The sequence below is a fragment of the Phalacrocorax carbo genome, chromosome 2, assembly GCF_963921805.1.
Source record: "Phalacrocorax carbo chromosome 2, bPhaCar2.1, whole genome shotgun sequence".
Lineage (NCBI taxonomy): Eukaryota > Metazoa > Chordata > Aves > Suliformes > Phalacrocoracidae > Phalacrocorax > Phalacrocorax carbo.
Window position 1 is genome coordinate 102,407,328 of NC_087514.1, and position 14,619 is coordinate 102,421,946.

Consider the following 14,619-nt stretch of genomic DNA (forward strand, 5'->3'; position numbering starts at 1 on the left):
TATAAGCAGTGATGGTTAAAGAACTATGTAAGACATGAGTTTAGTTCAGAGAATTCATTGATGCAGTTTTTCAAGACAGTCAAAGCACCCAAGCACCACATATCCAGTTATTAGAAGAGTAGGAAAATGCACTCGAGAAGTTTAACCTCCTCGCTGTACGATTTCATGGGAGAACACAAACGCTGTTGCTCTAAGAGCCGCTCACAACCAGGACAGGTTGCCAGCAAACCTCTGCCTGTACCACAGATGACAGTTGGACGAGCTAATACCCTGTCCTTCTATTAAGGATCAATTAGTTTTGCACATAAACATACAATTATAACTTCTGTAAAACTTTTTCAATCATCATTCAAGAGTGCTTTAGTCACTTACTATTGAAAGCTCAGGCTAAACAGATTGTCAATTTACTTTACTAGGCAACAAACACGTGACTGAGAAATCCTAGTTCTAAGCACTGATGGGAAAACTGTACATTACAGGAGGGTACCAAAGCCTGTTACTCACTTTTTAACAGGAGACATGGAATTTCCCAGAATTTTCTCTTAACTTTATAACAGTAGGCCTCAAAATGACACATTGCAAAACACAGGCAGAGATTGCCTAAGCTTTCCAAGTTGAACTTAAAACTCCTGTCTCTTACCGTTACTACCTGAGTGGGAAGACCCTCACAGCAGTTGTCAAAACAGTGCATCAGCCAACGCAATTTCATAAGAGGCTCTAGCACCCTATCACTTTCACTTTGTTGCCTATTTTACTGGAGATTAGTAAAATCTATAGGTACCTGATATTTTCCCAATGATAGAAGACAATGCCTTGGTCATCTTGGCTTTTGCTTCCATCCAGTGTAGTGCTTTCTACTGGGAAGGTCAGTTCCTTGTCAGGGCCAGCGACTGCTACTGGAGGACTGTTATTTTCTGTAAAAATAATATTTAGTGTATGACATTTTCTAGGTAGTCACTGGCAAGGATTGCCCATCAGAGGGAAGATTTTACACAGAATTATTATGTTACAGATTTCATATATTGGCTTAAAGGTACAAATCACAATCATAACATGCACAAGCCAGCAGAAACCTGAGACACCAGTTCTGCAACAAGCCAAATCCCACAAGTACTTCACTTTGTCACAGTCATATCTGAAGGCACAGTCATACTCACAACATTTTGCAGCATGCTCAATGCATTGTATGAAATGTTTTATAATAAGAGTGGTTGGGTATTCTCCTGGTTCCACTACTGCATCCCTTTCAAAACCACCCACACGAATATGGTTCTTTGCCATTGAAGAAGATACTGTCCCAGGTTTTCTGCTGCTCAAGGTCAGCACAACACCACTAAGTTAATGCCAGTATAGCGCCTTCGAGAATTTAATGCAGAAACATATAACCCATTATTCTGTTTTCAACATGTGCTTTTGTGGCATGGTAAAACTGACAGTGCTACCATTTTCATGGATATTTATTTACCCTTAGACCTGACTTCATCAATAGCATCTTTCTAGTTCCACACTATAGCGGGTCTGAAATGCACCACCACACGCTGTACTTCCAATACTTGTTCTTGATTTCTGCAGTAAATGCCTCCTGCAAAGTTTTCCCAGAAGGGCTCATCTACAAAAAGATGTGTAATAAGAAACACCAGGAAGATAAAATGTTGCCCCATGGTGGAATGCGAGATCTTCAGGTGTGCAGGAGAGGGCACTTTGGATGTAATAGGCAAACACATTACAAAAAAAAAAGTGCATAAAAAATGTCTCGTGAGGCCTGGATCATTTGGGCACATTCGTCACTCTGCTCCCAAAACTGAACGAACTTGTGAAAGATGCAGGTTTTGAAAATTCCTTGCTTGACACTTTGCCTTAGAACGTGCAATGCAGTTCTAATGAGAATTCAAATCCCACAGGATTCTTGAAGGAGAACTGCAAAACAGTAATAAAACTGAGCAAAGCATTGACTGATACTCTGAACAGCTTTGTACAACAGACTTTGTAGGATATTAAGCTCAAGAGCTACATTTTAGCTCTTAGAAGTACACGCAAGCACATCTCTGTGCAGGTTACCTTACGTGATCAAGCCAGTGTGAGCCCTCAGGATCACCACCTGGACTTTCTATGATTCTACATTTGTTTTAACTGTTTTCTTTGACACAAAATGGAGGTGGAGGTGTCCTTGATGCAGAGTTACTAAACATCCAGGCTGCCACCTCAGTGGTGCAGTGCGGGGAGATGAGGCATTCGACAACAGTGCTAAGGCATCAGGCTGGCCCACCCCTGAGGGACCCAGGCATGCCTGCAGCTGACTTACCAGGCTGTACGATCAGAGTGACCTCAGCTGTGGACTGCTGCCTCGCAGAGTCTGTGACAGTCAGCTGAAACGTATAATCTCCTTCCTGCATTGCAGATAACTGGAGGTACGGCGTCCGCACTCCCTACACAGCATTTATGAAGACAGAGAGCGCAAGATAAAACAAATGCTGACGGATTATGAACGGTCTTACAGAGCAAATGTGAAAAAAAAAATTGTTTTAATTCATAAACACTGTGTTTGCGCAAGCAGTTTAAGCACCTTGTAGACAAAGAGAAGACTTAAAATTTGATGCACAGACAGATGTAACGTATTCACTATCACAACTGTCCCTACCAACCCAGAGAAATAGCTATAGACTATAAACCTTGATTTCTTATGTTGGTATAATTGCCGCATTATTTCTGAACAATAATGCCGAAACACCTGGGACATTAACTTTCTCAATTAGGAAGTTAAACACTGATGGAAATCACGACAGCTTATCCCATCTCCTTAGAGATATTTAAAAAACAAACATCGTGATATTCTTTAATATTTATAAGAATTGTTAAAGGCAAAACCAAGCTTGACTTGACCCCAGCCAGATAGGCTTATGGAAAAAACCATATTAAACAAGACAACTCTGTCCAGAGTATACTCTAGCAGCAGTATGAGTTGATATCTATATAAGCTCATAAAATGACCGGGCGCAGCTATATGTCCTTTAGCTACAAAAGAGAACATTTGTAGCATCTCTCATATGAGGAATAACAAATCACAATGTAATTAAGGTGGGCTTTTAAAAAAATTTTTTTATTATTATTTTTTATAAAGATGATAATGAGAACTAAGGGACTTGAACAATTAACTAACCAGCAGAGGTACTTCTTACATTGCACTCTAACTTTGGATACCATGTAACACAGCTGAGACCAGCATCCTCAGCTTTGGGGACCGGAAAAGATTACTACACTCTTGAAAAGAAACTGTAAAATGCTCTTGCATTTCTGTATTAAATACCCAATTAATCCATTAGGTGTCTCAAGCAGTCATTCTCTTCTTTCACGAAGGTTGCTTTAAGACTGAACGGCTTTTAAAATCTGCAAGTGCAGGTTGCATGGATGCTTTTGGAAAGCGTTTGCCTTGGTAAATGAACAGAAGTAAGCCATTATGCTATAAGCTCTTCCATAGTTTTGTAATTGCCTCTACAGTATATGCTTGCATCAATATTACTGCTTTTCTAAACAGATCTACAAAGTGATTTATTTCCAGTTCTGAAGGTCTAAAGCATTTGCAACATAGCAGAAATCATGTCTCATAAAAAATGGCTTCTGAGTTTCAGCTGGCTGAAACTTACCAATTACCTCAACTGCTACAAGAATCTCCAACTTACTGAGTGCAAATCCATGGAAAGTTATTAACTTCTCTTAGATTTGAAAAAAAAATATACAGCCATGAAAATAAGAGAATAAATTCAGTTAGCCTTCATAGGAAACCCATGTTTTTGTGAGCATAAAAACCCACCACAGAGCGCAGCTGCATAATTGTTTCTGTTTGAGTCCTACTTTCACCAGGAGAATGTGTTACAAGAAAACCTTGACTACCCCCCCGCTTTCCCAAAAACAGTTGTCAGCATGTCCAACATCTCAGAAGATGGAAACCTGTGGAACAGGCTCTAGCATCCAAGGACAGACACTGTGAACTCGAAGCCTTTCCAAACCACCAGGGAACAGACAACAGCAGGAATCAGAAACAGCCACAAGGAACAAAAAAAAATTATGAGAAGGAATTAAAAGTAATATCCAAAATAAGAGCTGAATACATCAGAGAGGAAGGAAAGAAAAACAAACAAACAAAAAAGACAGTAACAGTACTCTAGATATTTCAGTGCTTCTAGGCAGTTACTTAGGTATGTGCTTGCTCATGTTAGACACAAAAATAAAAGAGCTTTCCAATCCTATGCAAGGAGAAATAGACATACCTGCATTGCTACAACCTTGCCTTTGCTTTTGGGGCTGAGTGACCACTCATAGTTGACAATTTCATGGTCATCGCTGCTCTGATTTCCATTCAGCGTGATGAAGTTCTGGGGCAAGGTGACTGCCTGATTAGGTCCCGCATTGGCAATAGGTGGGTAATCCACTGGTTTGTTGACAGTCAGAGATGCAATGGTGGAGTTGGCTGCTCCATCTGAATCAATCACTGTGAGTCTACAACAGCAAAAACAATATTGGAAATCTGTTAAGATGGACTTCTGCGAAGTCCTAAGTTCAAATGTTAACTTTTTTCTGGCACTTTTCCAAACACCACCTAAAACGGAGCCACTGGTCAGATTATATGAACTTCTGCTTTAGAAACATGTATCCCTCAACTACGGTAGAAAAGAAATTCAGAAGACTGTTTTCAAATACAGCTTTCAACCTTTAAGAAGGAAAAAAAAACCCTAGCTATTCTGGATCCCAGATAAAACCCTTTCCCTGCAGTCAACAGCAATTTCATCAATTTCAAACAGATCTCACTGCAAATTCTTTAAAACATTTACTCAGTAAAAAAACAGGGATTTCATTCATCAGCCACAGCAGAACAGTCCCTGTTAACACCTATATCCAAAACTACTCTGAATGTTCAGAAGCTCTGTTTTGCATAGTAGCAGTTCCTAACTTCTTATTTCTTTGTGGCACACTATTACTAATTTTAATGGAGCTTAATATCAGCTCAGATTTTTTAAGATGTCAAGCTACAAAACTAAAAAAAAGTAGAGGGTTTTAAAAAACCCAAATAAACAACAAAAAACTCTATTGCTTCTCCGAAACACAATGACAAATCATCTTGAAACTGCTGCAGACACTTGAAAGTGATGAAAGACTGCCTTCCACAGTGTGGTAACCGACTACATCTCTAATTCACCTCTGTAATGAAAACTGCATTCAGCTGACCACATGGAAGGGAACCACCCTTCAAGCCTTCTCTGAGTGGGAACAAAAGTAGTGCTCATTAATTCTGCCATTAGGGAACACATAATTCTGCAGTGGGTGCACATTCATGCCTATCAGCAGCACTACATTTTGTTGACAAGCTAATTTCCTGTAAGCTTGAACACACTGCTCTATTGTTCAAGTACCTCAGCCACCCCTAAAGGTGCACAGATATACAAGCGATTTCTTAATTCCCCAGAGTTTGGAACACACTTAGAGCATTGCTTGTAAGCAAGCTCTGCCCTTTTTAATACAGGAAAAAGTCCTACGCTCATTCTGCTACTGTACAATCTGGAACAACATGTTCCAGTAAAGAACACAGAATGAAAGTTGAAGCTATGCATTTTTGGTGAAGCTTATGCAAAGGACCATGTTTAACTGTATACGTACACTGGCATCAACGTCCTCCTGATGCTACACTAATACATAATATATTGACTGGTAGGCTGTTACCCGCTGGCAGCCAAATACCCCAGGCTGGGTCAGTGGGAAGTCCGCCTCTGTGCAGACTAGGCTTTAAGTTTAGAAGTTCAGAAAATTAACTCTGATTTTAATTAAAGCACCCAGAACCACAAACATTGCTTCCCTGTCTGGACAAAATCCAGCTTCAGCAATGCATAAATGGAGGAAAACAGTACCAAGGCAAAGGCTTTTATGAAGAACAGAATGACTCATTAAAATCAGCACACAACAGTGCCTTGTGACGATAGTCTCCCGACATTGTACTGTCTGCCACCACCCTTCAGGGGATGACTTTCATAGCCTGACTGCAGAGTTTCATCTCAGGACACTTGCCAACTTCTAAGATGCGGGGGGAAGTGTTCTCTCACAGCTGTTATTGCTGGGAGCGGGAGATATTTCATTTCTGATACCTTGTTTTGCATAACTTTGTGCTGTAAAGTATCACTACACCAGTCTAATAAATCACTGCAAGCACTTTTTATTAGAATTTTTCCCTATGTCTCTCCACTGTGCAAAATGAAGGGTAACAGCATGCAGAAGAAAAATGACGGTTTTTGTTTGAGGAGGTACATGTGAGCACAAAGAGAAACAGCCATTTAGCTGACATCACAGAAATAGTTAAAACCCCAAAGGAAAGCATCTGTGCAGGTACCTGAAAGTGTAGTTTCCAGGAACAAGGTTAGACAAGTGCAAGACAGGTGTGTCAGCAGATGCCTTCTGCTCTCGCAAAGGACCTTTAACTTCCTCCCAGTGGTAACTCACTATCTTCATATCATCTATACTTTCTACATTCATTAAAGAAAAACATATCAGTTTCTTGTAGCAATTGCTGGAATGAATACTAAAGTCTTTCAGGTACTGACCCCTAACTGTTTTTCTACAATTATCCTTTCAAGCATATTTGAACACGGTTTATGTACCATAGCGGCTAAACCAAAGGTTCCAAGTTACATTTGGTATGGTTTATCTTAAGAAAAAAAATTCTTCACACATACAAATAAAAATCCATCTCAGACTCTGCACATTCCAACTTGTCTGATCTCAGTAATTATCAACATAATTACAACATCTCATCATACCCAACATGACAGCTCTCTACCATGACCCCAGCTGTACTGGCACAGGGGCTTTCTGGGCAGGACAGGAAGAAGCCTCCAACACACTGCATCTCAAGCCCCAAGTGGAAGGTTGCATATTATCACTTTTTTAATCTATCAAAATAGTTTATAACTGGACTCAAATCCCTAAAATAAATCATGATTCAGGGGACTTCTGAGTAGAAGAAGGAATGTCACTTGTAACTGACAAGCAATAATGTTGTAACTGTTTAATTAATTAATTTAAATTAATTAAAAATACAGGATATAAGCACAGGATGGTCCAGTACATACGACTGCCATCAATGAAGGTAGAAGCTGTAGGCAAAGAAACTTCTTGTACTTTGGGTGAAGCAATGGCGACAGGCGGCTGGTTAACTCTGAGTGCTGTGAGAAAGATTGGGAGGGGGGTGGGGGGGAGAGGAGAAAAAAAAAAGTAGTGAAAGCCCAGGCAAAACTAATCTGTCAGCTCTACAGATCAACAGTCCCCAGTGATTTAAATCTAGGATTGACAGCTTTGCAGCGTCTACTGTCCTTTTCAGACAAGGGAGGGAAAAGTTTACTAAGAGCCGTGCACGGACGCAGCAGTTGTCTGCTGCAGCCACTTGTAACTGGTATAATTTAGATCAGGCCTGTGCACTGTTACTTGCAGCTAGAGCCAGTTTAGCGCCTAATTGCTGCTCCCAGCTGTACTGGAGAAGGGCACCATAAAAGGTGGCACGATGCTATCTCAGGCCTTGCCTCAGAAGGGTTCAAGACCAGAGAGCACTTAAACACAGTGAGCAAGATCCCAAGATCCTTAACTCTACTTCCTTTAAAATGCTTTACAGACACCAAAATATAAAACATCTCTGCATGACTGCGACTACAAGATGTCCTTGATGGACAGTAACTGCCAGACTATTAGATAAGCATGTTGTACAACTACTTGTAATGACATAAATTTCTTCAACATTTTAGCCAACTGATTTACCTGGTTCGACTGTGACATTTACAAAACCTTCACCAAAGGCATTTTCACCAGAAACTGTCACTTTGAAGGCGTAAAGTCCCACCGATAACTGAGACAAACAGAACAAATCAGGTTACATGTTGAATTATACAAAAGCAGCATGCACAAATCTGCCGATCATATTGTAAACAGAGAATAATCTGCATATCTGAAACCTAGAGCTCCTTCTATAAATATACACACAAAAGGCCACTAGTCACTTCCCAGAAGTGGGGAATACAAAGCAAACACTTAGGAATTTTTTACTCTTAGAAAATTATTAGAGCACTCTAAAAGAGGTACTTCTAATCTGGCAAAGACTCGGTGACACACGCAAGTGAAGAGACTCTGGCAGTCATTCAAACTCCTTGAATCAAGGTGCCCTTCCCCGCAGGTTAGATTCCGTGAAAGGTCCGCACTATATGATGAGCCTGAGATTACAGCTCACTTACATGAGAGAGCTTCAAGGTCTGGCTGTGCCTGCGCTCCATTTCACCACCATAGTCAGGAGGGTGACTGATTAAGCTCCACTCATAGGTGTAGGTTGTTTCTAAGAGCAATAACACAGCATAAGTTACCAGCTTTGCCTTCAAGTTAAGCCCAAGAAATAAAGAAATCAAGGTCACCATCCGTCAGATAAAATGCTACAGTAGGAAATCACAACTGCCACTGTTTAAGCCTGCATAATGAAGCAGTACAAATACACATTCAACTTCCACAGTGTGTTGTAACTTGGCAAAGCAGCAAGGATGTAACTGACTTCACAAAAACCAGCTTCACGTGAAGTGAACATGTTTTACATAGCTACCTATGAAATGTGTATTCTTTGCTGCTGAAGTTTGGAAGCTGGTAGTTTTATGGTAAATGTTGCAATCAGAACCTATTTTTCCCCTCCTTAACTTTAAATCTTTTCGTAGAAACTACCAGCTTTCTGTTGAACCATCTGGCTAATGAGTTCAGGTTCTGAAGATAAAAGCTACTTAAAAACACCCAAAACCACCAACAACTCTAAAATCCAAAGGAGGAAATCCTCTCTGCATTTGGAGCCACAAAAAAGTAGTAGTAGGACATGAGAAAGCCAGTTTTATCCTGAGGTGTGGATGTCCACATAACTCAGGACTTGCCTGCATTTACAGCTTGGTAGTGTGTGCACCTCCTCGTATGCCAAGACCGTTCAACTCACCTGTAGGCGGTGGCGGGACAACAAAGGCATTCAGTTCAACCTCATTTTTGGGTAGCATCACCTGTATGTTATCTCCAGCAGACACAATAAGTTCTTTTACTGTATTTAAGACAGAATGAGTACGTTATATTTTAACAGATGGGATGGGTATAAATTTAGTATCTTCAAATATTATTTGTAATGGCTTAAGTAAAATTTTACATTCTACAGTGCATAGGCAAGGATAAGTAAAAAAAATTCCTCAATACATAAACAAATAATAATTTATCATAATCATGACTATGGCTCCTTCACCTTTTACCAAACCAAAATTTTCTTCTTCCCCAAATATGAAGTGTCATTTCCCCTACTTTTGTTTTAGACAAAAGCATTCTGATTATTCCTGTATATCACAGGTAACACTGCTCTGCATATGCATTTTTCTTAGTAATTGGATGGAAGTGCAGGAATTAAAAAATACACAATTATAGAAACAAAAAATCCATCTGCACCAGAACAAACCTCATTAAGTAAAGTAACATGGTCCATTCTAGTACTCTAATATCACACCTTCTTGCACCAAGAAACACTACTATGTTTGTGTGGCACTTGTGAAGCACGCCTCAATGTGCAGCTCAGTGACCCTTTTAAAATTCCACTAGTATAGCAGGGCAAAGGTGTTATTTCATAGCTGAACTGCACATTCAATCTATTTGCCATCCAGAAACACCCTCCTAGTTCTCATCTGTGAAAACTCTTTCTTCTTCCAAAAACGCCCAAGTTCACAAATCCAGTCCCCAACAGAAACATACCAAAGCACCACCTCAAGAAAGGTTCCAATAGATCTATATTTCAAAGGTTTTAAATGCCTGTCTTTCAATATTGGGAACCCATGGAACAAAGGCTCTCCAAAGGCAACATTCACTAGTGTCTAAACGTCCAACTTACAAACTCTGAATAGATGAGGAAGAGGCTACCTAGCAATGGCAGCTGACAGGTTAAAAATGAATGAAGTGAAGAGGCCACACTGACTACACACTTTCTGTCACTGCTACTTAAATGCACCCAAGGCTCCATAATTGCTCATGGGAGTTGCCCTAGACACCAGTGGAGTGGAGGTTTGTACTTTGACCTCCACATGAGATGACAATAAAATGGCTAGAGATGAGGGTGATGACCAAAGGAGTGAAGGAGGGACTGTCTTCAAGACTTCCAAAACAGTAGGGCTGAGAACACACAAACTTGAGGCAATCCTTGCACAAAGCAGTACTTACAGTGAGATTCATCACAACCTTCCCTTCAGCTTCTTCTTCCAAGCTCCTTTTTGAGTCCTCTTCAACCTCCTCCTGTGAAGGAGGAGGAGGAGCTGCCTAGTCAACACTCAATGGTAATGATGATCCATTGCCTTGGAGAGGGATCTCTTGTAGCTCATCTCTTCCTGTTACCTCCTACCGTTATCCTGGCTGGCAGGCTGCAGTTTGGCAAAGGGTGCCAAGAATGTCCCAAAACAGACTTGTTCTACCAGGAAGCAAAGGGCTTAGCTCTCCATATCCCTCAGTACACCAGGAGTGCAGAAGAACACACATCTGTGCTTCTCTGCTTCTTGTGGCCCTTCTAACCCTTTGTCAGGGTGCACGGGGAGGCAGGAAACCCAGCAAGAGAAAGCAGATGCTCTAACATACACACAGAATTTAACACAACTACAGAGCACATAGCGGTTAAACACATTCTTTTCAAAATAAAAACTTTTGCTCTGCATCTGGAAGTCTGATAAGCTTGATCACAGCTTTGAAATTAGAGCAAAACTGTTTTTTTTTTCTACAGGAGGAGGAGGTCATGTTCTCCCCTGCTAAGGGCTGGGCCTTTCCCCTGTTAAGGGCTGAGCTTCCTCAGTTCCCACCTATGTTGCTGCGTATCTGACAACTAAATCTAGCAGGAACCCTACTGAAGAGTTTCTGAGAGGGAACAATGTTATGAAGCATCACACAAAAACAGTATGGCTAGAAGAGACTATTCTGAAACTCCAGAAAGCCTCAGACATTTCTCACCAAGTATAAAAATTAACCCATTTTAAAAAGGCTCTTAATCTCTGCTTTTTACTTTGCTGTATTCCTTGAGTTATAGTTCCCCATTAATGACGGGCTCAGTCAGAGTTTTGCCTCGGAAGTAACTGGCTGAGGGGTCTGGAGTTTGCAGTGTTACAGGCTTAAAGTGGGATGATGTTACATTTAGATAAGGAGTGACCTCATAACTAACAATAGGCTGGAAGCCTGCCAGTAGGAAAGCCATACCCGCCCACTGTCCAACCTGCAGGTACCCCGCAGATCTCCAGCTATGATGAAACATTACCTGATTTAGCAGGAGTAGCAGGTGGTGTGAATTGCTGCATGGGCTCAGATGGCACAGTATTAGTGGGAAGTAGCATGATCCCACCTTCAGTGACATTCACTGGGGCCTCTGTGGGAGTCTGGGTTTTCTCTGACACACCTGGGGAGAAATCCAGTTTGTCTGAAGAAAGGGAAGGTGTAGCAGCCTGAAAAATTTATCATAGGGAAAGAGCTGTCATAAGTGAGCCATTTTTCACATTTCTAGATTTAGAGGTACGCTGGTTTTCTTATTAGCATGTAAGTTGAGCCTACTGATTTACATTACTAGGAGGTTTTATTCATACACATAATATCTATCAAAGGAAGACTGGTTGGTTTGGGTTTTCCCTGTCAGGCTTTCTAAGAAATGCTAATCATTTTCCAAGTTTCAGATGCAGAACAGTGTAGGCTATGGTCATCAAAATGAGGCAACTTGGAATACAACTAAGACTATCAGTTCTCGAAGTCATAAAGAACAGTAGGACAGGCCTAAATATAGTCTTAAACCTCTAAAAGGCAATGACAGAAAGTCTGTGTGGTGAGTATTATTGTCTTCATGCCATACACACATAAACATAACAGAATCCTTGCCTCTTACCACATCTGCTCAGACCAGAACTTGCTCACGGCTTTTTTCCTCACCACTAACAAAATGCCCTAGAGGTCTCTACTTCAGTCACCGAGCAGTAGTGTTATTCTCACTGCTCCACCTTGTTAATAAATCAGAACTGCAGCAAAGGACATTTTGCAGGAATAACTCAGCACTGTGTAAGCCTTCCCCATCACCTTGCCCCTCTCTCTCAGGCCCCATCACCTTTCAGCAACACATTAGTCTCAACAGGCCAATAGTTTTTCCTTACATTCTCAAGACTTATTTCTGACCTAACATTTAGAGAAAAGCATTTTGCCAATTATGGCTACCGTGTGGGTCACGTGAAGGCATGACATACTGCTATTATTTGTACATAAACTATTAACTGAAGAATAGGATTATAGAGGTTGGTAAAATGCATACTCATATCACAGAATGGCTGAAGGAGGAAGGGACCTCGAGACAGCCTAGTCCAACCCCCCTCCTCAGAGCAGGGTCAGCTACAGCAGGCTGCTCAGGACCATGTCCAGTCAGGCTTTGAATATCTCTAAGGACAGATAATCCACAACCTCTCTGGAAAACTTTTTCCAGTGCTTGACCATCCTAATAGGAAGAAAGAAGATGGTTTTTAGTGTTTAAATATAATTCCTTGTGTTTCAGATTGTGTCCATTGCCTCTTGTCCTGTCACTCGACAGCACTGCAAAGAGCCTAGCTCCTCCTTCTTCACTCTGCCACCGTTATATTATACATTATATTATACATTGTTAAGATCCCTTGCAAACCCTCTCTGCTCAAGGCTGAACAGTCCCAGCTCACAACTTCTCTTTGTATTTCAAGTGCTCCACTTTCACTCTTCAGTCTGCTGCCTCCCTAGGAAATCAGAGCAGCTCTGCCTTGGATGGGGACAGGAGGAAAAGCTCCCTGTGCAGCTGGGAATGTGAAAGTAATGCCAGGGACTGTTGCTTCCCAGCCTACGAGGAAACAGAGACCATGCAAGTCATCTGCAACTCCATCTCTGCCTCCAACCAGGGCAGAGAGAAAAGATCCCTGTGCAGCTGGGACAGTGACAGCAATGTTGGGTCTGGCTGCCTACTCTGTGAGGATGCCGAGGACCATAGCAAAAGCTGCACCTCCAGATGGGTCCATAACACAGACAATGCAAGCATGTTTGTGGCCACACCTCCAACTCTGCCCAATATGCAGACAGAGAGAAAATCTTTCTGAGCAGTAGGGACCCTGACAGCAGGATCAGTGACTGCAGCTCCCCTAAGTTAGTGCCTTCAGCATGCCAATACTGGACCGTTGGCAGGAATCTTACCCTTGACAACATTATCATACACAGGGACACCATCAAGCCTGTCCTGCCTCATACCCTATCGAAAGGCCTTTCTTCCAGACAGCTCTTCTTTACATACTCACTCCATCCCACATCTTCCAAAAAGATCATCTTTACCACACTTTGGCAAACTAAAGTGTTTCTTTGCCTTCCAAATTTGAAGGAAATCTACTTTTCTGAGCTTCCTCTGGCTTTCCTCCTCTCCTGGCCCTCTGCCAATCTATCAGCTGAGAAGCAGCCATCCTGGCTTTGTAGGACATAGGGACAAAGTCACCTCAAACATACCTTTCCTAGGACACTCTCTTCTGCAATGGTGCCTAGGCGAGACTCTGCAGTCAAAAAAGGTGCCCTGTGGCACTGTCATGTTGGAAGTGGTGTCACAGCCAAAAAGATAGCTTAAACTAAGAATGCTAGCAGGCAGCAGATAGTTGGGGCAGGGGCAATATAAGAAATTGAGCTCTCAGGCAGAAACTGAGAGATATGCTGGAGTAGATGTGGAGGGCAAGATTAACCAAAGTTCCAGCTTGGAAGCTGAAAGGAAAAAGGAAAGAAAAGACAACTCTTTCTGGGAGTGAGTAGGGTAGGCAGTTCTGTTGGTATGGGCTATGTGGGATTTTTGTTGCTTTTACCCACCTCTACAGCCGCTACTCCTAGTTACAAAATAAATACACCAACTGTGAGGGCCCATGTCCTTCAGTTCTGGGGGTTTCACTTGAACACAAATGTCTTGAGAATTCCAACACAGAACAAGAGCACCCCCATAATCCAAAGGAAAAAAACTAGTCGTGCAGTTCCATGGGGAAGTTCAAAGTTACAGTGGAGGCAACAGCATCATGTCGGGGGGGATCCTTCCCCACTTTTGGTCCCTGGCTGACCCCACAGACTGGGTGCTTTGTTTTCTCCCTATGAATGGGAAGGACAAGCCCAACCATGTTGCCTTGTTCCATCCTGATCCTCCAGGTAACCCACCTTTTCCCCCTCAAGGAATCATCTTCTCCAAGTATTTCTAAAAACAATTGATCAGGACTCTGAGTCAAGGGCTGCTAGCATTGTGTTTTATACAACTGCTTCCCCAGCAGTGTTTCCTCCATGTCCCTCTGCACATAAGTTTACTACAGAACTGCAGTACCATTTGCTCTTTCTTATTTGTCTGGAAAAGCTTATGGAAGCTATGGCTCTGTCAGCAGTGCAACTCTGGTCTTTCGCTGATCTGCTTCTCCCTCCTCCTCTGCATTCAGTTATCTGTCTAATTATTTCAAGGAAGTATGACCTCTACTAATTGTGTAGTAGGGGAGCTGCAAAAGAGCAAACCATCATACTGTATGACACAAAGTGCAGACTTCAGGAAAGAAA

At 41.7% G+C, this 14,619-nt stretch overlaps 1 protein-coding gene across 10 annotated transcripts in view; it reads right to left on the reverse strand.

The window, feature by feature from the left end:
* The window catches only part of KIAA0319 (KIAA0319 ortholog), a 61,599-nt gene that overhangs the window by 16,759 nt on the left and 30,221 nt on the right, over nucleotides 1-14,619 (reverse strand). For 6 of the 10 annotated variants that reach the window (XM_064443715.1, XM_064443711.1, XM_064443709.1 and 3 more), the window contains 9 exons: nucleotides 11,321-11,504; nucleotides 8,993-9,091; nucleotides 8,262-8,359; nucleotides 7,792-7,879; nucleotides 7,113-7,205; nucleotides 6,374-6,506; nucleotides 4,266-4,494; nucleotides 2,303-2,426; nucleotides 782-914 (listed from right to left, as the gene is read on the reverse strand). In XM_064443715.1, coding sequence (XP_064299785.1) covers nucleotides 782-914; nucleotides 2,303-2,426; nucleotides 4,266-4,494; nucleotides 6,374-6,506; nucleotides 7,113-7,205; nucleotides 7,792-7,879; nucleotides 8,262-8,359; nucleotides 8,993-9,091; nucleotides 11,321-11,396 — 1,073 coding nt within the window. In that variant the 5' untranslated portion in view covers nucleotides 11,397-11,504. Of the gene's footprint in view, nucleotides 1-781; nucleotides 915-2,302; nucleotides 2,427-4,265; nucleotides 4,495-6,373; nucleotides 6,507-7,112; nucleotides 7,206-7,791; nucleotides 7,880-8,261; nucleotides 8,360-8,992; nucleotides 9,092-10,245; nucleotides 10,504-11,320; nucleotides 11,505-14,619 lie in introns of those variants that run through there. The other 4 variants (XM_064443716.1, XM_064443712.1, XM_064443717.1 and 1 more) reach the window with 4 other exon arrangements.